Source organism: Electrona antarctica (genome assembly GCF_951216825.1).
Source record: "Electrona antarctica genome assembly, chromosome: 12".
Lineage (NCBI taxonomy): Eukaryota > Metazoa > Chordata > Actinopteri > Myctophiformes > Myctophidae > Electrona > Electrona antarctica.
The window spans coordinates 19,329,218-19,350,917 of record NC_136793.1 but is presented as its reverse complement, the minus strand read 5'-3'; the positions used below and the strand labels follow the sequence as shown (position 1 = coordinate 19,350,917).

The window sequence follows — 21,700 nt, the reverse complement described above, 5'->3', positions numbered from 1 at the left end:
AATGCCCCTTTAAGGCACATGTGTAAACAAGTTCAATGACTTTTGACCAAACAAGGCATGAGTTATGCCTGTTCAAAGTGCCCTTTATTACTGCTTGCAGCTATATTTATTTTTACAAATGTTCACTTACAAACTTCTCTTCAACTGGGATTTTAGATAATGGTCTATAGATTGTGTAGAACGAACAAATTGCTCAAAAATCCGGTTCAAGCGTTTTTCAAACTGCTCAAAATGGCGGATATTTGTTATGTGTATTGAAGTTTTATTGCTGGCAGTCAAACGGTTCATGAGCTATGTCTGTTTAAAGTTTGCATTTTATATTGATCTCTGTAGCGCCAATGGTTGTAGGCTTCATGTCTAAGCAGGGTGACATAGCCTTCTACCATATTACCGCATTTCGTAAAAAAACGACTGCACGGTTTGGCCTGGAGTGCAGACAGAAGTAATATTATTTAATAAAAAAATAATAATATTTAATAATAAATATAGCTGCAAGCAGCTATAAGACGGGGTCATGCCCAAAAAGAAAAAAGCTATCCCGTAACCAGAGTCCAGACTCCACTCGCATGAATGGAAATGCGATTTCAACGGGAGTGGTTACCCCGGCCACGAAGTTCTTTGACGTCGCTTTTTTGACGTCCGAAAAAGTGGATCGAGCAAATCATAAGATTTACTCATTGGGAGATGTAAAGGTCAAAGGTCTTTTGACAAAATCAGTCATTTAATGATTGTGAGCTCCAGTTTCTGAGGAATTCTCACAGCCCTCTAACATTTTCCCAAAATAAAAATGATAACATTTTTGTTATTGCTTAATGTAAATCGCTCATGTAAAATGCCTAAATTGTAATTGTAAATTGATGATGTATGATGATAAGAGCGCCCCTCACTTCACACAAGTATGATTTTTTTTGATAGTCCCTCCTATGTCCAGCTTTTGGTGTATGTGCACAAACTTTCCTACACAAACACCAGTAAGATGCCCTGAGGGCGTGCACGCATCCACCTGGGCGACGGCAGACTGCTGGGCGAGCCACTAAACTCTGTTACACTGGCATGGGGGGTCAGATCAACATATAGAATGAATTCTGTACTGGCCATATATGGAGCGTGTCTTGAATATACATGAGGTCAGATATGGAATGTCAGAACAGGAAGGACGGGTGGGGAAGGATCAACATATGGAATGTAAAGACAGGTCAGCTCCATATATGGAGATCTAAGGGTTTGAGGTCAGATGATCCAGTCTTCTCCATGTTATGGTTATCCAGTAGAGGGTTTGATGATGTCAGATTGACATATGGAGCGTGTCACGAGGCACGATGTCACGAAGCGTGATGGACTAACAACCATGTATGGAAATCTAAGGGTCTTCATGATGTCACGTCATATCACCAGGCGTGACCATATATGGAGACGTGATGTCATGAGGCGTGACCATATATGGAGACATGATGTCACGAGGCGTGACCATATGGAGGCATGGGTGACTAACTAACTAACGGACGGACAGACGGGAGATGCAGGTTTTCATAGTAAATTCCCATTGACAATGAATGGAAAATTTTACATCATAGTGTCTGTCCCCACACGTCTCAATTTGCCATTGACAATGAAAGGAGAAATTCGGTCAAATGTCCGCCAAATACGACGTAAATTAAACATTAAAACATGAAACATGAAAGATCCTGTGCTTCTATCATGTAGCCATAGCTTTTGCAAAGCCTGTCTGCAGGAATGGTGGACGCACAAGAGAAGAAACGAATGTCCACTTTGCAAGACAAAAAACAATCGCATAAATGTATGATGATGTATAATCATAAGAGCGCCCCTCACTTCACACAGGTGTGACTTTCCATTTGAAAGTTCTGCCAGAAAATGTGTGTTTAGTGAAATTTCTCCACTTTTCCACGTGAGGGGGCGCGAGCCCCTCCTATACACAGGTTTAATGTTTGTCTTTAGTTCAATGTTGGTTTTGTAAACGCCATTGACAATGAAGGGAAAATTTACGTCATAATGTGCCCATTATGTCATATGTCTCTTTATTGTTAATGGCGTTTAATGTTTGTTTGTTTTACATCACCATTACATCACCTAATCAACATGAGTTAGGCTTTAATATATTAGCGCCCCTCACTTCACACGGGTGTGATTTTTGTTCCCTATACTCAGATGTTTGTGTTTTGTAGTTTTTGAGGGGCACTAGTCCCTCCTATGTCCAGCTTTTAGTGTGTGTGCACTGTGCACAAACTTTGTCCTACACAAACATTAAATTCCCATTGACAATGGATGGAGAATTTTACGTCATCATAACCCTCACTTATCACGGGTGAGATTTGTTTATATTATTGTACTTTAGTTTTTTCTCATTTATGACGTTATTTCAAAAGCCAGGCATTGGAGGGGCTAGCTCCCCTCAACAAATAGCATGTGTGGCACCCACTTGGCAGCTGTTGTCCTGTGAACGGAACTGAGGAAACATCATCATAAACCTCTTATAATGCATCATTTCCATCTCCATATGATTCTACCAAATGTATCCTTTGCTTGCCTGTTGTAAAAAAAGTTTATTTTATTAAATGAATTTCTCGCCTGTTCAGGGGAGGGAGGAGGTGGGGGGGATATCGTGTACCTCCATATGCGTTACGCCCCCCTAGTGAGACCTTTCACTGTCGGGTGTAAAGAAGATGTTCCCCTCCCAATGACTGATTGTGGGGGTTAGCAGATATGGAGTACTTGTAGAGAGGCTGGGGAATTGGGAATTGGCTATACTAAATTGGGACTTGAAGGGGAGAAAATGTTTTTATTTTGTCTTGAAGGGGCATGTTTTGCACAATAACAGTCTTTTCATTATGTCTGCCCATGATCTCTGATTCATACAGTAGGCTACGTTTGTTGTCACTGATACTAAAATCTGATATTTTATTTTTATTTTTTCTATGAACGTGTGACTTGACACCCATACTGTTATAAAACGGAAATAAAAAGATTTTGAAAAGAAATAAATTTCTTATTTTTAATTTTAATTTGTTGTTGTTCGTTTTTGTTATTATTTGAACTAATTGCGAACGAAGTGAGCACTAACTATAGAAGATGGCCAAAACTGTCTGTCTGTCTGGTTGTCAGTCTGTCTGTCTGTGTGTCACGCTGTAACACCACCCGCCCGCCACCAGAGGGCAACTACGAACTGAAATTGGAACGATACAGAGGTGTGTGTGTGTGTGTGTGTGTGTGTGTGTGTGTGTGTGTGTGTGTGTGTGTGTGTGTGTGTGTGTGTGTGTGTGTGTGTGTGTGTGTGTGTGTGTGTGTGTGTGTGTGTGTGTGTGTGTGTGTGTGTGTGTCAGACTGCCACAACAGCTTCGTTCGCTTCCCGCGTTTACACGTCTTACTTGTATAAGTAAGTCAAAAAGGGTAGGCACTATATAAGCTATGGATTCAGCCTACACCTTTTTGGTCCAAACATGTCCTGTAATAAAAATTATTAAGACCGAAATAAACTATTCATTCTGGTATCTGGTAAAGATGCCTCTCGAGCGCCTCCCTAGGGAGGTCCTCGATGCACGTCCCACTGGAAGAAGACCCCGGGCAGACCAAGGATCAGATGGAGGGATCATATCTCCAAAATGATCCATCCCACAGAAACAGAATGAAGTTACTAATATTGCTCTGGAGAGGGAAGTTTGGAGCTCTCTGGGGGAGCTGTTGCCCCCGCGACTTGACTATGGATAAGCGGTTGAAGATGGATGGATGGATGGTTGGATAAAAATGCATTCAGGACATCCCAAAAAAACATTTATTGATGTGTTTTTGGTGTGAGATGAGATGCACACACACACACACACACACACACACACACACACACACACACACACACACACACACACACTTGCTTAAAGTTAAAGGCCAGTCTCACATGTGGCAGCGGTGGCCGAACGGATTGCGGAGCGGTCTTGATACCGGAAGGTCGCCAGTTCGAATCAGCGGTCCGACACGTTAAAATTACCACCGCTGAAGTGCCCTTGAGCAAGGCATTGAACCACTACCATGAAATGTTCTATGAGCAGGGCCTGGCTGGAAACAAGTTCTTGAGCTTAGCCCAGATACCCTGGGTAAATATAGTAACTTTGCTTTGCTTTGCTTTACATAGCCAGACGATTGGAGATCTCCGCCTACTGATGCACAAAGTAACATCATATCGGGATGGATGTCACATTTGTGATCAAAATGTGACCCAATTCTGCCAATCAAACCGTCGGGATCTCACGTTTCTGGGTGTTATAAACGTGACACGCACACCACCCTTTTATTATAGGATAAGAAGACATGAGTGTGGGGTAAACCTTCCAGCACAACTTCTGCAAACAACTGGTGTTGTTTCAGAGAAACACATACTGTAAGTCTGCTCAGTGTTCTGGCTGATGGAACACTAGCCTAACACCAGTGTATTTCCATGTAAAACATGATCAAGTGCAGTTAGTTTGGGCAATGTTAAGATTCATTGTATAACTAGAAAAAGTGCCCTTCTGGGCACAGGTCTCCACCAGGAGGATAGGACTGTGTGAGATGTTTGGCAAAATGTTTAGGATTAATATAAACATGTTTTTGAAGCATTTTGTTCCAAAAATGTGTTTTGCAAAAATCAACCTGTTGGTGGCGCTATAACAGGCCAATGTGAAAAGGGTGGGATATATTCCTCAGCCTAGTAAGAAAATGTGTGAAAGATTTCACGTAAATTGCATGCTGCGTTCATGATTTGAGGCTTTTGTTCAAAACGGGGCAATCTTGCAAACTGTGAAAGCCAATTAGGATGGAATATGAAATATCGGACAGATCCGACTTGAGCACATGACCATAGAGATACTGTGTAACGATTTGTGAGATTTTTGGACAGAATCTGGAGGAGTAATATCAAAAAATGTGTTTTACAAAAGTCGGCCTCCTGGTGGCGCTATAAAAGGCAGATGCGGCAAATGCAGGTCAAAGGTTTGTCCTTGGCCTCTAGGGAGTGTGCATGCAACGTATCACGCAGATCGGTGCAGTTTTAGGTAAAGAATGTGAAAAGCTGCCTCATGGTGGCGCTATAACAGGCCGTTCTGGAAAATGTGGGGCAGAGGTTCATCGTTGGCATCCAGGGAGTGTGTGTGCAAAGTTTGGCATTGATCGGGCCAACGGTGCCGGAGATTAGCTGATAACGGACGGACGGAAGGACGGACGGACGGACGGAAGGACACACACACACACGGACGGAGTGCAAAACATACTCTCTCCCCATGCCTTCGGCCTGGTGGAGACAAAAAAGGAATATTGTCGGGCACCTTACCCTCTCCTACGCACCTGTCGCCTGTAGGTGTGCAAAATCTTTGCTACAAGATTCATTGTATAAAATGATCTACTCTGCGTGATCTCAAATGTACTCTGCCTATTGAGTTGCCTGAATCCCTACACGGCGCGATTGTTCCCCTGTTAAACAATGGCATATTGTTGTGCCTTGCCTGGCAGACCTTCTCGGGCTAAATTAGGACAAGTTGACACTGCAGAATCATTCTGCCACCCAGACTAACTGACTGACTGAGTTATTCACTGCCACTGACCACGACTAGAAAATTGCTAACCTCATTACGTTAGACCCACAAATCCAACACACCAAATTGATTATCTGCTCTTTTCAGTGGCGGTGGTGGCTCAGGGGTAGAGTGGCTGGATGGTAACCGTGAGGTTGCCAGTTCAAACCCGGGCTCCCCCAGAGTTACTGTCGAAGTTTCCTTGAGCAAGACACTGAACCCCAAATTGCTCCCGATGTGCTAGTTGGTGCCTTGCATGGTTTCCGCTGCCATCGGTGTATGAATGGGTGAATGTAATGCACAATCTCTGTAAAGCGCCTTGGATAAAGGCACTATATAAATGCACCATTTCAGTCTTATTTGTGACATAATTGTGTACAGATATGTTTTACACTCAGCTTCCTGAAGAAAAGTTTAGCATTAGTCAATTATTCCACTTTTGTCACAATTCTATTTTGATTTTGATAATGTACAGTTTCACACAAGCAATCTGACGCTGAGGAAAGTCCAACATGGACAGAAACTTTTGCATTCTATGCAAAGTCAGTAGTCTACAGCCCTGTATCAAATAGCATAATTTACGTATAATTCAGATTTTTTTGTTCTCTGTGTGTGAGTCCTCCCTTGCTGCATGTAACCTTTTCCCTGACTACTATACCAATGAAGAAAACAAATTACAGTTTTTATACTGTGAGCAAAAGTCATATTCTGTCAACAAAAATACTTAGAAAGGTTTACAGGGGAAAAGGCGGGGACAGAGTATAGAAGAGTATAGAGTATAATGTTCTCCACCAACTTTATTATACACCTCAAAAGTTGCATAGATACAAATTTGAGATTTCAGATTTATGTTTTAGGTATGGTAGCCTACAGAAGAAGAAATAGAGTCCGCAACACTGGTATGAAAAACTCAGCTCCACTGGTTTATTGATTCAACGTTTCGATCACTGGGATCTTCTTCTACAGAAGGCGGCTCGTTTTTGCACTGTACAGTACATGGCAATGTATAAACGTTGAAACATTCTGTTATGATATCTGTGATACACTGGCTAAAATTATAGATGGTGATGGACCCTATCCGTTGGACCCTGGACTTTGCCTCTTAGGAAACTTCACTGCTATCAGTGCAAATCTAAGAAGAGACAAAATCTTATGTATAGAGGTCGCACTCTGTGTTGCTAGGAAATGTATTGCAATAAAGTCTGACACCTCCCCCTTATTGCAAGATGGTTCACTGCTTTTTGCAGATGATGTGGTCCTGATGGCACCATGGGTCGAGACCTTCAGCTCTCACTGGACCGGTTTGCAGTCGAGTGTACGGCGGCTGGGATGAGGATGAGCATCTCCAAATCTGGGGCCATGGTTCTCAGCAGGAAACCGATGGATTGTGCAGTCCAAGTAGGGAACGAGACATTACCCCAGATGAAGGAGTTTAAGTATCTCGGGGTCTTGTTCACGAGTGAGGGGAGGACGGAGATGGAGATCAGCCGGAGAATCGGAGTGGCGGAGGTCCTCGATGCACGTCCCACTGGGAGGAGACCCTGGGGCAGACCAAGGATCAGACGGAGGGATTATATCAACTCACTGCCCTTGGAATGCCTCGAGATCCCCCAAAAGGAAGTTACTAATGTTGCTCTGGAGAGGGAAGTCTGGAGTTCTCTGGTGGAGCTGTTGCCCTCGCAACCCAACTATACGCGGTTGAAGATGGATGGATGTACCAAAAATCAACAGGAGGAACAGCATAATTTCAAAGATGTTCATGTTTTAAATACTAAATGTGTTTTGAACAAGGCGATGATCTTCAGTGTGGGAATAATGATTCCTAATTAAATTAAAAATATACATTGTTTTCAAATTAATTGATAGAAATATGCCCTTATTTACAGCAGTGTCATATATAGGAACTTAGGAATCCTCTAATATTTTCTTTGGTAGAGTGTAATATAGTTTTCAGGATGGGTTCAGGATGACAGGGCCCCATCTACTGTTGTCTTTGTTCCCAGTATATCCTACTAATCAATTTACTCTCTTACTGTGGTATTGTACCTACATTGCTCCTTGTGCTGCTGCCATTCTGTCAGTTAACTCCTGTAACTACACCTGCATCCAAAAAATAGAATAAATAAAAACCCTGCCCCATTGATTGATTGAATGAATAGTTTATTGAACATAAATGTAAAAACAGGAACATAGTACATAAATGTCCTTGCGGTCTTGTTACCAGCTCGGTCCTATGCAATCAATTCATAGACATGACATGAAGAATAACAACAAAATTCAATATCATCAATAACACCAAAAACAAAAATCTAAATCATTTCAGGAAAAAATATAAACTATGTACAGAGTGGGGGTAAGGAAGGGGGGGTGATCACCTGTTTTAGGGGGAAGATACCTCTCCCTTTCAGGCCTGTTTTAAAAGATGTAAGTGATCTGCATTTTTTGAGGGAGCGAGTCAGGGCATTCCACGCCTGGGTGGCCGTGTTGTAGAAGGAGAATTTACCCATATTTGTTTTGAAAATGGGTGGACAGCAGCAACTGCCAAGAGCTTCAACTAATTTCACAGATTTGGCATATTGGACTTCATGCCGTCTGTTACAACCTGTCATGCCAACCACCAGTGCTGTTCCTGCACATGTAACCGTCGCTGATGAGACCAGTGGCTCCAAGCCTATATACACCTGTGTTTCCCAAACTTTTTAGCTTGAGACCCAAAAATGAAATGTGATGTGTCCGTAGTACCCAAACTAGTGAATATATCAATATAGATACAAGCTCCTAATGTGTCACTTTAGATTATCACTCGTGACCCATACAAATTTGTCTTTGACCCACTGTTTGAAACAGTACTTTTTTACACCACACCAATGACACCAGGGGGCAGCCTGGAGTCAACTGATGCAAGTGGCCTTCCTTCAGAACTTTCTATGTTCCATCCTTTTCCTTCATCATCTTATTCACAGTTTCCAGGGACCTCATCACTTGTTCCTGGGTTTTCTCTGTTGATTGAAGAGACATAGGATTTTGATTAGGCTATACCTTTTACAGACATGTGGAGGTGGTTTACCCATCTACCTTATTAGTAAATAACATAAGGCTCACATTGGGCAAAGTGCAATGTGTCCAGATGTCAGTATTTGTAGATTATACGCATTGGTTTAGTGAATGGTCCAGGAAGAACATGCATGAATGCCCTGCTCATGCGTACATCTGTCCACCTACTCTTGCTTCTATCTCTGGGCTTGGTTCATGCTCTATCAGTGTTATCCAACCTGGGGTATAGGGTTGGGTGGCAAAGCTCACAGGAGGGGCATGCGTTCTTGTGTGTTTGCTGTTTGGAGGTAGTAGACATTTTGCAAAAAATCATTCATTGCACTTTTGAGTCATTGTATTGTCAGAAATAGTCAAAAAAGAAAAGAAAAGAAATCAACATTTTTCAAGAAGCAGAAAAGATTTTTCAAAGAAAATGCAAAAATAGCCAATCCATAAGCTGAGCTTGCAACACCTCTGCCATCCGCTATTTTTGCAATCGTAAGAAGGCTTAAGTGGCTTAACATCTTTGAAAAACACAACTGTTTGTCACTGTGTGGTGCACGTGCGCACACGTGTGGGGGGGGTCTCAGCTTTTGTCAGATGTAAGCAGGAAAAGAGGTCATTACAGTACAGTACATCATGTGGACTGTGCAGGCCTACTACCCATGGATGATGCACAACTACTACACAGTACACACCCTCTCCTGTGTCCAGGAGGTTATTAATGCATGCTTGTTTGACACTGCTAAAAATAGAAAAGTTTTTCCTGACCTCAGCAAACATTTGCATGATGCAAATTGCATCTATTCTTGTTACACACACAACCTCATTCGAAAAGTAGCCTATAATTTCCATTTCAGTGAACATTGGCTACACTAATATCTTTATATATATATATATATATATATATATATATATATATATAATGTATATAGAAGTAGTGAAAATAGCAGATTGGCTACTTTCAATAGGCCTCGACTCTCGGGACAAAGGTTTGGGAACCATGCACTGACCTATATTCTCAATAGTATCTGCTCTGATGGCAGGAGAGGCATTTGTACTGTTGGCCAGTGCTGTGATGCTGATCTGGCAGGAGCAGGTGTATTCAAGACAGTCTTCAGTGGTATTTCCTACTGAGTGGGCGCTCATGTATGTACACAAACAAACAGTGGTGTTATTGTAGCCAAGAAGACCTTGCGTGAGTGAGCCTATTCTTCCCCTCATCAATTGAAACTGGTCCGTGCGTGAGCTAAGCTGATGGCTTGGCACAGCGCCAGACAGTGCGAGGGGATAGTGAGATGGAATGAGGTAACCCACGCCCCCCTCCATCCTCCCCTTAACACGGGTCGGAGCCTTTTAAATATTCCCACCATGCTTGGGGGGGGCCTTGCGGGTTTCCCATGATGATAATGGTCAAATAGAAACTTCTGCTCCCAACAGACTACAAAGCGAGGAATGTTGCCGAGCCTTGGCTCTGTCTGTCTATGTTACTATAGTAGCCTATTCCCTTCCTCCAACACAGTAGTAGCCTAAACTCCCAACCCCTCTGAGTGCACAAAATAGCCTATTTATGGATAGATTAGATGCAAATGCAATGCATGGAGGACGGCAAAATAACTAAAAATAATTGTTTAAATGTTGAGCAACTTGAGCCTAAATGATTTTCTGGATATGTATATATATTTTTTTGAATTTGTTTTACATTTGACCCGACTGACTTCTAATGTTTATTCTAGGCTACATAACATGTGATGGCTACTGCTACTTGAGTTGAGACGTTGCGCTGTGTGATGGAAAGCGCACGACGATGTGCGTCAGCAGTCGGCACCCCTGACCCACACCCCAGGCAGACAGGCATCCATAAATGTAAGGGTTAAAAAATGCGCAACGCGAGACGCCTACTACTACCGTAGTTCATTCAACTCCGCCACGCCTTTAAACGTAAACAAATGGGGGCTTGACCAATAGAATCACAGATAGATCAGCCGATGATCAGATGACTGAAAAGGAGAAACTATTTAAAACTCTAATGAGACACTTGATGCAACTTCATACATTTCACTCAGTACCGGTTCCAAGCTCGCACGTAACGCACCACCCGCCCGGCTCGCTCCTTCTCTCGTTCGTCCTGTTGGTGGATCTAAGCTCTCAATATAATAGGCCTACTACACACCGGCACTGTGGACGTTCAGAGTTAATATTTTCACAAAAGACGTTTTCTCCTCATTCCTTTGTGGGTGAGAAATGAATAATATTACTCTCTCATTGTGGATTTTCCTACACTGTGTAGTTGTCCTATTTGCATCTCAACCCGAGGGGAATGCAGTTCTTAAAGGTAAGAACAGACTTTTTCATTCATCCATCCATTCATTCATTCATTCATGTATTTTGTTTACCGTGCCTAAATGTAGGTGTTCATATAAGTATCTAGGCTACCACCACCGCAAATCTTAAAGACATGCGCGTTATTTCATTTTATTTAGACTCTTAGTAAGTAAGCCTAATCGAAAACTCTGACATGATACTATACTAGCCTGTTGTTAATTAGGTATACATTGTTAATCGAGTTGATTGCATTGTAGTTTTACAAGTGTGTGTAGGGTAATAAGTGAGAGTGAGACTGAAAAGCGGGGATGGATTTGAAGAGATTACGTGTCCTTGGGAGAAGGCAGGGACAAAGCCACGGTTTGTGTTCCACTTGGAACGTGCTCTGCTCAGTCCGCGTTTTGCCAGGCACCGCTTAATTCATTACACTGGCCAAGCCTGTTTGGTCTTTAGAATGTAGCCTATAATCAAATTAACACATCTTGCGGTATTGGGTTTGTTGTACCCAACTACCCACACGCATGGGTCGTGGCGATACCTGGCGACCAACTTTCATTCATGTTTTAAACTCGCAGCAAACCATACGACCGATTACCCCGAAAGGAAAAAAAAAAGGCTAGATGCTTGATTGGGTCAAGTGAATCAGCCTAGTAAAAAGTAGCCTACAACATATTAATTTAGCCATAAACCCCTTTTGGCCCGAGGACTATAAAGTTATGTCACTGACTGCACTGTGCAGCTGTGTCAGAAGCTGAGCAAATTAAAGAAAGAGGTATAGATGACATTTTGGCTGCAGGCCCTGTACAGAGTGCAGCCGCACACTGAACATTATTGTAGCAGATGTTCAAGAAGTGTCTTCTTTACGAAGTTCAATGGGGTCCACTCATAATTCTGACCTCTGAAAGATCTCTAAACTGACCTGTGACTGAAAGTTGAAACATTGAATGGGACATTGTCACATTAACATTCCACAGGAATCACATAAGCTGATTTTATAACCTGTGTGGTGTTTTGATCCATTGTATCAGGTGCAGAGAACGGATTGGATCAGTTAAGAGATGACAGTTATCTTAATGACCTCGTCAAGTTCAACATGCGCAAGAGTCTAGATCTGGAACAGGATGGCTGTTACCTTCAGCCTGGCAACAAGGAGCGTCTAGAGGAGTGTGGTTTTAATGCCACAGCCAAGACCATCCTCATTATCCACGGCTGGACGGTAAGTTCACCAATTGAAAAATGTATTAACAGTTTGTAGAATGGGTACAATTCATCAAATTGAAAACATAAATTTAAGAATAGAGCACACTCATGGGCTTACTTTCTGAGATCTAAGCATCTCTTGCAGTGTGGGTATTGCTGAGAAGCAGGTCTTTGATGCGTGTGTCATTGGGGCAGAAATGTTGGTTCTTGGTCTGGATCTCTTGACTTTGGCTGGAATGTATCATGTAGATGTCATGGTGCTGGAGAGAGGTCACTGTACTGTAAATTCTACTTTGTTCATGTAACTGAGTCGTGAGTGTACACATCAACAATTGGGACCCTTATGGGTCAATTAGATTACATGTGTACACTCAGAATACGTCTCTAAATGTTCTGATGGATTGAAAATGGTGGACCCTGTTGTAAACAAGTGAGTGCTTAATCATGGTGTGTCCACACGGTAACAGTTTTTGTATTGACTTGTGCCGCCTTTGAAATGTATCCATTCTGCATACTGTCAGTTACAAATGGATATGTTTAATTTTACACTTGAGTTTATACCGTGGTCCATTTATGGAGTTTTAAAGAAAGGTGAGTGATGCTCCTGTCCCTTCTTTTCAGATGAGCGGGATGTTTGAGAGTTGGATGAAAACTCTGGTGTCTGCGGTGATGCAGCGGGAACACGAGGCCAATGTGATTGTCGTGGATTGGATTTCACTGGCTCATCAGTTGTACCCAGACGCAGTCAACCACACTCTTCGTGTGGGCCTCAACATCGCCAAAATGATCGACTGGCTTCAGGTATGTGCAGGGTTTTATTTGCTGGGCTTAAAGTTATCAGTCCTCAGTGGGGACCTATTTCAGTCCTGAGGATTTCATAGCGGTCATTTATTTTAATGAGATCAGTGCAGATTTGCAAAAAAAACATTTTCAGTCTTGGGAATCTTTTTTTTTGCTTTAGTTTAAGCCCTGTATTTGGGTTAATGAGCCTTGACCAGAGCATTATACAGTGTTATAGGTGCACACATAAATCCAATGTGTTTCAATGAAAATGTTTCGAGACTGACTAAAATGATAGCTCAGTTTGTAGACATGGACACACTAATTGGTGGTGTATATAGTCTATATACTAGGGGTTTTCAACAGGTGGTCTGTGGAAGTACTGCATGTGGTCCCTGACCATTCATTTAGTAATGTAGGATTTGTTGATTTTTTAAAATGTCTTGCCACTAGTTGAGAAACAGTGAACTGAATGACTTGGTGACCTATGATGACTGTTCATAGTAGTAGTCATTTACTGAGAAATTGCAGGTCAAGAAATTCAATAGAAAATGGGAGTTGGAAGCTTAAGAGGGGGAAGTGCACCGGATTGTCTGAGTCATTATTAGTCAATGGACCATTTCACCTGGGATGCATTGCATAGCAAGTGTTACAAAAGCACTAATCCCAGCCCATATCCCCACCCAGCACAACAGTGGTCCCCAGGTTGATTCTAAGTCAGGGTAGTGTAGTAAGTAGCCTACAGCTATATTAATTAATTCATATAAAGTGTTTTCTATAACACTTCTCTCGCAAATAATTTTATATAACACTTCTCCCACCTTGTGCGCTCTTAGAACAACAGAGGAACCACATGCCAAAAGTTCCATGTGTGCACATATTCAAAGTGGTCATTTAAGCATCAGGAACTTTCAAAAGCTGGGAGTTCCATTAAGTCCTGGCGATATTGTTATATAAAGACAGACATCTACATCTTTAATGTCGGGGAGAGATTAGCTGGATTCTTATTCTGTCTTTTATATATATTTTGCAGATGTTGGAATGACCTGTTATTGTGCCACTGCATATTCCTTTAGTTGAGTGCCCACTGGAGTGTGGAAAGGTGGCTATTTATCAGTATTGGGACAAAGCCAACTATCTCATTCAGGGGTGCTCGTGAATTCAAGCAAGGGCATGAATTGCTAGAGAAGAGTAACTCGGGCATACTGCCACATAGTTCTAGACATGGACAAAAACTGTATTTCATGGAGATGAACTGGGGCAGATGGCGGAGGTGCCAGTGCATGGAAAGGACTGTGAATGTATTCTCTACTCATTACCAGAGTGAGAATTGGCGCATTTAGCATGCACTACTGATTGGCAGAAATCCAGAACTTGTTGGGGTTGGGTGTTTGTGGTGGCAGCTGCTGATGTTTCTTGGGAAGTTACATGTTTGGTTTTTTTTGATCACTTCTTTCGAAACAGGATGAGCAGCAGCTGCCGTTGGAGAAGGTGCACTTGATTGGCTACAGTTTGGGGGCTCATGTTGCAGGCTATGCAGGAAAACATGTACGAGGGACCGTTGGCAGAATCACTGGTAAGTGGGTGGGAATTGACATGACTTGAACTTTTGCTCCCCGGAGGAAATCTCACAATGGTGTTGACGTGTTGCCATGAGGGTGATTATCAGTTCAGTCACCCTAATGACTCGTTTCTGGCACTTGCAGGTCTTGACCCTGCAGGGCCTATGTTTGAAGGTGTCGAGGAGGAGAAGCGCCTCTCTCCAGACGATGCTGATTTTGTTGATGTCCTGCACACCTACACCCGAGAGGCTTTGGGCGTGAGCATTGGGATCCAGCAACCAATAGGAGACATAGATATCTACCCCAATGGAGGCGAGGTTCAGCCAGGCTGTGCACTAGGGGATGTGCTGGCTATTGCTGGAAGTAAGTACTTAAAACTAGTTTGAATTGACTATAGCTGTACAGTAATTGATTAGCCTGTTTTGGGGGGGTAGCCTATTGTTTTTGAATTTACATAAGCAACAAATTGAGAACTTTTACTTTATTTAAAGTGCGTGTGTGATTACACTGCCTTAATGCAGAATCAGATTGTGGTACATTATGCTTGGTTGAGCTGAACTACAGTTTGCCTACAATTCTAAATTTCTCTCAATCCCCTCAAGATTTCATGGAGGTAATGAAGTGTGAGCATGAGCGTGCTGTGCACTTGTTCGTGGACTCCCTGATGAACAAGGACCACATGAGCTTTGCCTACCAGTGCACTGGGCCTGACCGCTTCAAGAAAGGCATCTGCCTCAGCTGCCGCAAAAACCGCTGCAACAACATTGGCTACAATGCCAAGAAGATGCGCAAGAGACGTAGCAATAGCAAGATGTACCTGAAGACGCGTGCCGACACACCCTTTGGAGGTGAGAGACACGTCTTATCTTTCTTCCTGTGGTGACAAACGGACTGAAACAGATAAGCCATTGTCGGTCAAGTTTGTCACGACTCAAGCTTATCTTTATGTAATTGCAGTAGTAATATCTGTCTATGATTTAATGCTTCTGGTTGCAAACTATTTGTAATGGACACTGGGCTAGCCCCTGTTCCCAGTGGCAGATGACTGAGTAATTTTACATTAGTTTTCAAGGTTGCCGCTGTTGAATGTGGCATTTCTTTCTGTTTTAAAGGATACCACTACCAGATGAAGATGCACGTGTTCAACAGGAAACAGTTTGACAACGCCGACCCCACCTTCCACGTCACGTTGCATGGAGAACACAATGACACTGAAAACAAGTTTGTTGACGTGTAAGTACTTGATCTGGATTCCAAATTGACTCAAAATGTACTCAAAGGGACCTCCATACATTGCAGGTCCATTTGGTCCAATGCATGCTAACTATTGCATTTGGTAGCCTTGGGTGAATTAAATTACTCTTTGTAGATGGGCAGTATGGATTTTTAGTTACCACGGTTATTTTCCGATGGTATGGCGGTATCCCTGATACAAAGTTGTTTTAAAGAAATGCAAAATAATATAATTGCGGTAATGTACTCTACACTGCGTTATGCATTACACAACTATGTTGGGTCAAGTCGATCCATGACCATGATGTGGCTTTAATCATCTTCCTCTCAATGCTCAGGCCTGATAGTATTGCCTTGAACATGACCAACACGTTCCTGGTGTTTACTGAGGACGAAATCGGGGATCTGCTGAAGATCGGCTTGAGCTGGGAGGGAGCTGCTGACTCCTGGAATGCCGTCTGGAAGAACATCAAGTCGAGTTTCTGGTCCTGGAAAAGTGAGCCTACCAAACCGGTGCTAGAAGTACGGCGGATTCGCGTGAAAGCTGGAGAAACTCAAAAAAAGTAAGCGATGGCACCCCAACAGATAACGGCACATAACTAGGCATAATGTGTTCAAGGTTAATCTTCAATGTTAACCTATTGGTCTGTTTTGATTGTATTGCTCATCTTGTCATAGGTTTACATTCTGTGCCGAAGACCCTTTAAAGACTGAGATATCACCAGGAGAGTCTCTGACTTATGTAAAATGCCGTGATGGATGGGAAGTGAAACCAAGAAAAAGGTATGGAATATCAGCTGTTGGCTTGTAAAGTAATGCAGAATGGATGTACTGTACGTGACAACAGAATTATATTTATTCTAGAATAGTTAACTGGGATAAATCTAGCCTACCGGTAATTTATGCTCCATCATTCAACAGTGTCACAAAAATTAGGCTTGCTAGTGCAGGGGTGCCCACACTTTTTTGACTAGAGAGCTACTTTCAAAATGACCAGCTCAACAAGATCTACACACCCAGCAAAAGTATTATCCCATTGCTGAAAATAGCAGCACTGGTGTTGCATACTATAAGACAAACACTCTTGGAATAATTATTCGTAGTCATTTGTATATGACTTTGTAATGGTACTGATGTTTGTGTGCAACACTATTGAAAGCTAATTATTGCATTGTGTGTTTGAGCTGACAGATTATTTTTGATGTCCCCTTAATTCAAGTGACAGATGGCAATAAAAGGGCATTTTAGGCGCATGTCATGTGGTCTACCTGCCCTACTGGTAGATTGCGATCTACCTTCTGGGCACCCCTGCTCTAGTGTCTTCTAACAACTGTATTTGCTTGTTTTGCTTGACAGAATACCCATGTAAGGATACCTCAAACGAGCACAGCACTGTCACTATGGGGACCCCAACACGGTATAGTGAGGAGTACTGCCTTTTCTTCATTCGAGCACTTTTCATAGGAGGTGGATTGGTCAGCACATGATGGGAGAGGCTTGAACGAGGTCTCACAACACTGAATACATGTGGATGTTTCCATTGGTCTCTGGTCAGAATGGCCCTGGACTCTGAGCAATAGAACAGCTGCTGGACTGTGCGCGGGCTGGCAGCGGAGGCAGGCCTAAGCGTGTTACACATTTTCCTTATGTGGACTAGTGAAGTAGTATACAGTCATGTGTCGTTTGGATGTTCACCAGCAAGTCTAGTCGCTTTACTGTAAATTTGTGTTTTGTATTTTATTTATGAAGAACTGAAGCACTGCAAGACCAAGCTTATTTATCGACCTGAAGCACACCTTGCTGCAGTATTGTGTGTGTGTGTGTATGTGTGTGTGTATGTGAGAGACCAAGAAGTGTGCCTTTCTGCTGTGTGAGATTATTGTGATACACTGTATAACAGAAGGAGATGAGTGAGCTTTGCACATGATCTTTCAGAGGCTCAGTGCAAAATGTCATTGTTACTGTACCTAGTAAATGTAAATGTGTTTTATGTACATAATGTAAATAACTTTTTGGAAAATAATAAAATTCACCTGTCATTTGTAAAATCTTGTTTGTGTCCAAGTATATTGAAGCATTTCCACATTGGTCTGATTAAATGCTAGCATGCAAAAAATAAGGTTATGATCAAACTAGCTCAACTCAGAATTTGTTTCTCTGATGCCACCGTGTCCCATCATGGGCTACAAAATAAGGAAGTTGATTTGACGACAGTGCCACATCAAACCTAGCTCTAAAATCATGCAATCATACCCATCCACACTATTGACCAATGTTTCACAGTTATCCTATGCATAAGCTTATAGTATGCCTTTTCTCAAGACAGAAAAAACTACGCTGATGCACCAGTAAATGTGTTAAGAAACCGGAATCCAATAAACATTCCTGAGTTGATGACACATTTCCTTCATGAAGTAGCATGACTATAAAGAATGTTCCCTGGATTCATTTTGGCTGTAGGGGGGCCAGCCCTACATACTGTGTGTATATGTACAGATTACAGTATAGCCAGATCATGATACTCATTTTGCCTGCTTTGTTAAACAAATGCCATTGATTGGATTTTTGAGCCCTGCCATGCTGAAGGACGGAGGAGGCAAGAAGGAAGAAATATGATTATTGGGATCTGGTTACTGACTGAAGTTGCATCTTGGTTCAGTTGGTTGCGTGATGGCAAAACTAGTCAATTACAGATCAATCATCCCTCCAGGCTTTGGGATGCAGTGGGCTTTGTCTTGTGAATGCACAGGTTCGTTGTCTATGGACAGCTACAAGAGAATCGGGGAGATTTTTGTCTGGAAACAGTTTCTTCTCTGTTAGCACCGGCTGTGTTGTTGGGATGGGTAAATGCAGAGGACAAATATATTTGTATGTACCCTAATTAAAGAAGAGGAGTATATTATTTTGTCTGAGAATGTGTTTAGGAAAATAAAAGAAGACAATGCACGGTTCTATCTGAGCTCTTTATTCAATATGCACAATACTATATCATTTTGTTGAGGTATATCTAAAGAGCACAGAGTACGTTTCTCACTGGGCAGTATGTCTCACAATGACAGCTAATTACTGCACAGAAACATACTTAAACTTATTTTACAAAGGTTAAAATCTTTCAATGACTTAATTCATATCTCTGCTGTTGGACAGAAACCAACTATCTCCAAAATGTTAAAGATGGAGTGCCATGATTTCTTTCCACCCTAAAACATGATCATCAGGTATTGTTATATAAGGAGGAAGATTTTTTTCAAAAAGGTGTACAGTATTTGTTAAAATGTCGTTTTTATGTGGGCACCCCCACCAGTTCATTAAGTATGCCTTGTTTACCTGGTGGGTGGTGATCCACCTGAACTGAAGCCGCACCCACAGCTATAGTTGTATGATAAATGGGGGGGGGGGAGGGGCTGATAGTGTGATGTCACCATATTACAGTTTTTTTCTGTACAGTTTGACTGTCAAGGTTTCAGCCTCCAGGAAGAAACCCTAAATACAAAGGGAAGACATCATTGCACATAACCACACCAAGGGGTCTAATGAAGTACTGTCACCTCATAAACACATGCAAAATTGGAAAAAGTACAAAAATCACGCCACTCCATCTTTAATTCTTCAAGAAATTAAGAAAACCTTATATATTCTTTTAAAACAAAGCAATATTTCCTCATCAAAGTTGGTATTGTGACTTTTAGATACTTGCACGAGAGGGGGTGGTCTGCGTTAGCAGACAGTCTAATGGAGTTAGCTGGTTTTACGTCAGAAGCACCTTTTAATATTGTCCATGTCCAGCCCCAGTTTTCCTCCCAGTGCGACTAATCTGCCAACTGAAATTGCCAGATCAAGAAATTGACCTTTATGTCCCTTCCTCCTTTTACAGTAGGGCCTACATAGCCTTGCTACATATTGTGAAAAACAATGTATTTTCTTTCATCAAAGTTTTTTAATCGTTTTAAAAAATATATATATATACAAAATGCACATGACTTACAAAAAGGAAAAAGACATGGAAAAAAGGCCTCCTTCCATGTTCTCAATTCTAAAGAGCTACACCCATTTCAAGAAATCATTCGAGGACCTTCTTTGGGAAATGGGTGATGAAATGTCAGAAAATGGATTATATTTGATCAACTCACCTTGTTTTCCGACTGTGCTGCAGCTGGGAAGACGCGGCCAGCGCGACACTTATGGGAATACTTTCATTACCAAGCAAGGAAATACAAGTAGTTTTGTTGTGCTTTGGGTCAATTTATTAATTTATGTATTAACTGGTTCAGCGCCGTCCCCGAGAGAATGCGATTAATTTACTGTTGCAATCGATGCCATGCCCGGCATCCCAAGATTTGTTTTATTCCCGATAATCCACGGAAGAAAAATAAATAAATTAGCACGGTCGCGTCCACCAAAAACTGGCCAAAATACTCGCAGTCTTTATGTGCATTATGGCTCATAATCTGCTCAAAATGCGATATTCGGGGCTTGATAAGAGCTTAATTTGATTTAGAACTAGCGGATGTTTACTAGTGTTTGAACCGTAACTGATTGTCGGCCATTTTAGGTTTTCGCCTGAAACTGGCGAGCTAGCGGTCACTACAGCACTGGCGCTGATCCAGTAGCCATGTAGCCTGGGGTCCACCTATGCTTTCTATGGCATAGGCAGCTCCCGGCAGTATCCGCCGGGAGAATCTAGACGCAGCTGCGCGACATGAAACTAATTAATTAGAGCGACAGAGAGAGAGAGGAGTGTGTGTGTGTACGTGTGTACGTGTGCGTCAATTTAACAAAGGTGCAGACGATCAGAAATCAGCAGAGAGTGATCGACGTCCGCACTACTCTATGCCGAATTGAAGTGGACTCTGTCCCAGACTTTTCTTTTTCTCCCTGGAAATAAAAACGTTTGGGTTTCCGAGGCTAGTAGCCATGTAATAAGCGGGATAAACGGAAAAACAAATGCATGCACTTACGTAAATTCTCAAGAGCATTTTAGAGCAACATTGAGAATTTATCCAGACAGTGGTGTTTACCAGGAATAACAACCTGCAAGATATTTCTCCTACATAAAGGAAAAGGAAAATAATAAAGACTTTTGTAGTATTTTCTAAAAACAATATTTTGTAAATACTAAGGTGAAATTTATTCTAAATCGATGAACTGTACACAAGACAAAACATGCAAACGTGAAACGTATAAGCACAAAGGAATGCCTGCTGATCTAATCGTAGGCGGTGCCATTGTAAAGGTTTAAATGGGGCTTGTGACCGGTCTGGATTGGGAAAGTCTTCCCTCAGCAACTCCCGTCAAAATGCTCTTGAATTATGAACTTAATCTCTAAATGCCTCCGGAGAATTATTATGTGACCTTTAAAAGAACACTGGTTGTACTGGTATATACTGGTTCTACTTGTTATCCTGGTATAAGGGAATGAATATTTGCCTGTATGAGTGTGAAGCAAAGTGAAAAAACCTTTATGATTTATGGTTATTCATCATAGCAAATATATTCACTCAATGACAAAAAAATATGACTTCATGTGTAAATATTAAAAGGGGATCATTTCTAAAGCTTTAGAATTAAAATAGAACATCAACGTCACTCAGAACAAGAATGAAATAATTCAAGAGAAATAAAATAAAACTAACAAAATTAAAATAACTATTTTATATATATATATATATTAAAGATTGAGTGCCGTGATTTTTTTCCACCCTAAAACATGATCATCAGGTCTTATTGTTATATAAGGAGGTATAATCTTTTCAAAAAAGTGTACAGTATTTATACAAAAATTGTGGCACTCCATCTTTAATATAGAGCATACATTATTAACATTGTATGCATAATGCTACTCTAGTTGACTATCTATTAGTCCTAGTTTCTGTGATTCTGGATTCTGGATGATATGGTGTCATCCAATGGATAAGAAAGAGGCACAGGTCAGTGCACGTGGCTGGGCTGTTCTGGGCTGTTCTAGATGCTTCATCCACATGGTCAGTGAGCGTGGCTGGGCTGTTCTGG

At 41.8% G+C, this 21,700-nt stretch overlaps 1 protein-coding gene across 2 annotated transcripts; it reads left to right on the top strand.

The window, feature by feature from the left end:
- The first annotated feature begins 10,626 nt into the window (after window positions 1-10,626).
- lipg (lipase, endothelial) lies at window positions 10,627-17,739 on the top strand. 2 transcript variants are annotated; one of them, XM_079515246.1, is made up of 10 exons: window positions 10,627-10,926; window positions 11,951-12,132; window positions 12,738-12,917; window positions 14,361-14,472; window positions 14,603-14,821; window positions 15,061-15,306; window positions 15,571-15,691; window positions 16,030-16,254; window positions 16,370-16,474; window positions 17,048-17,739. In XM_079515246.1, exons 1-10 carry the CDS (start codon window positions 10,836-10,838, stop codon window positions 17,058-17,060), a joined length of 1,494 nt encoding a protein of 497 aa, XP_079371372.1. In that variant the 5' UTR covers window positions 10,627-10,835; the 3' UTR covers window positions 17,061-17,739. The 2 variants fall into 2 exon arrangements, with proteins under 2 accessions (XP_079371372.1, XP_079371371.1); XM_079515245.1 differs by having other exon boundaries at window positions 10,628-10,926; window positions 11,945-12,132.
- The last annotated feature ends 3,961 nt before the right edge of the window (window positions 17,740-21,700 follow it).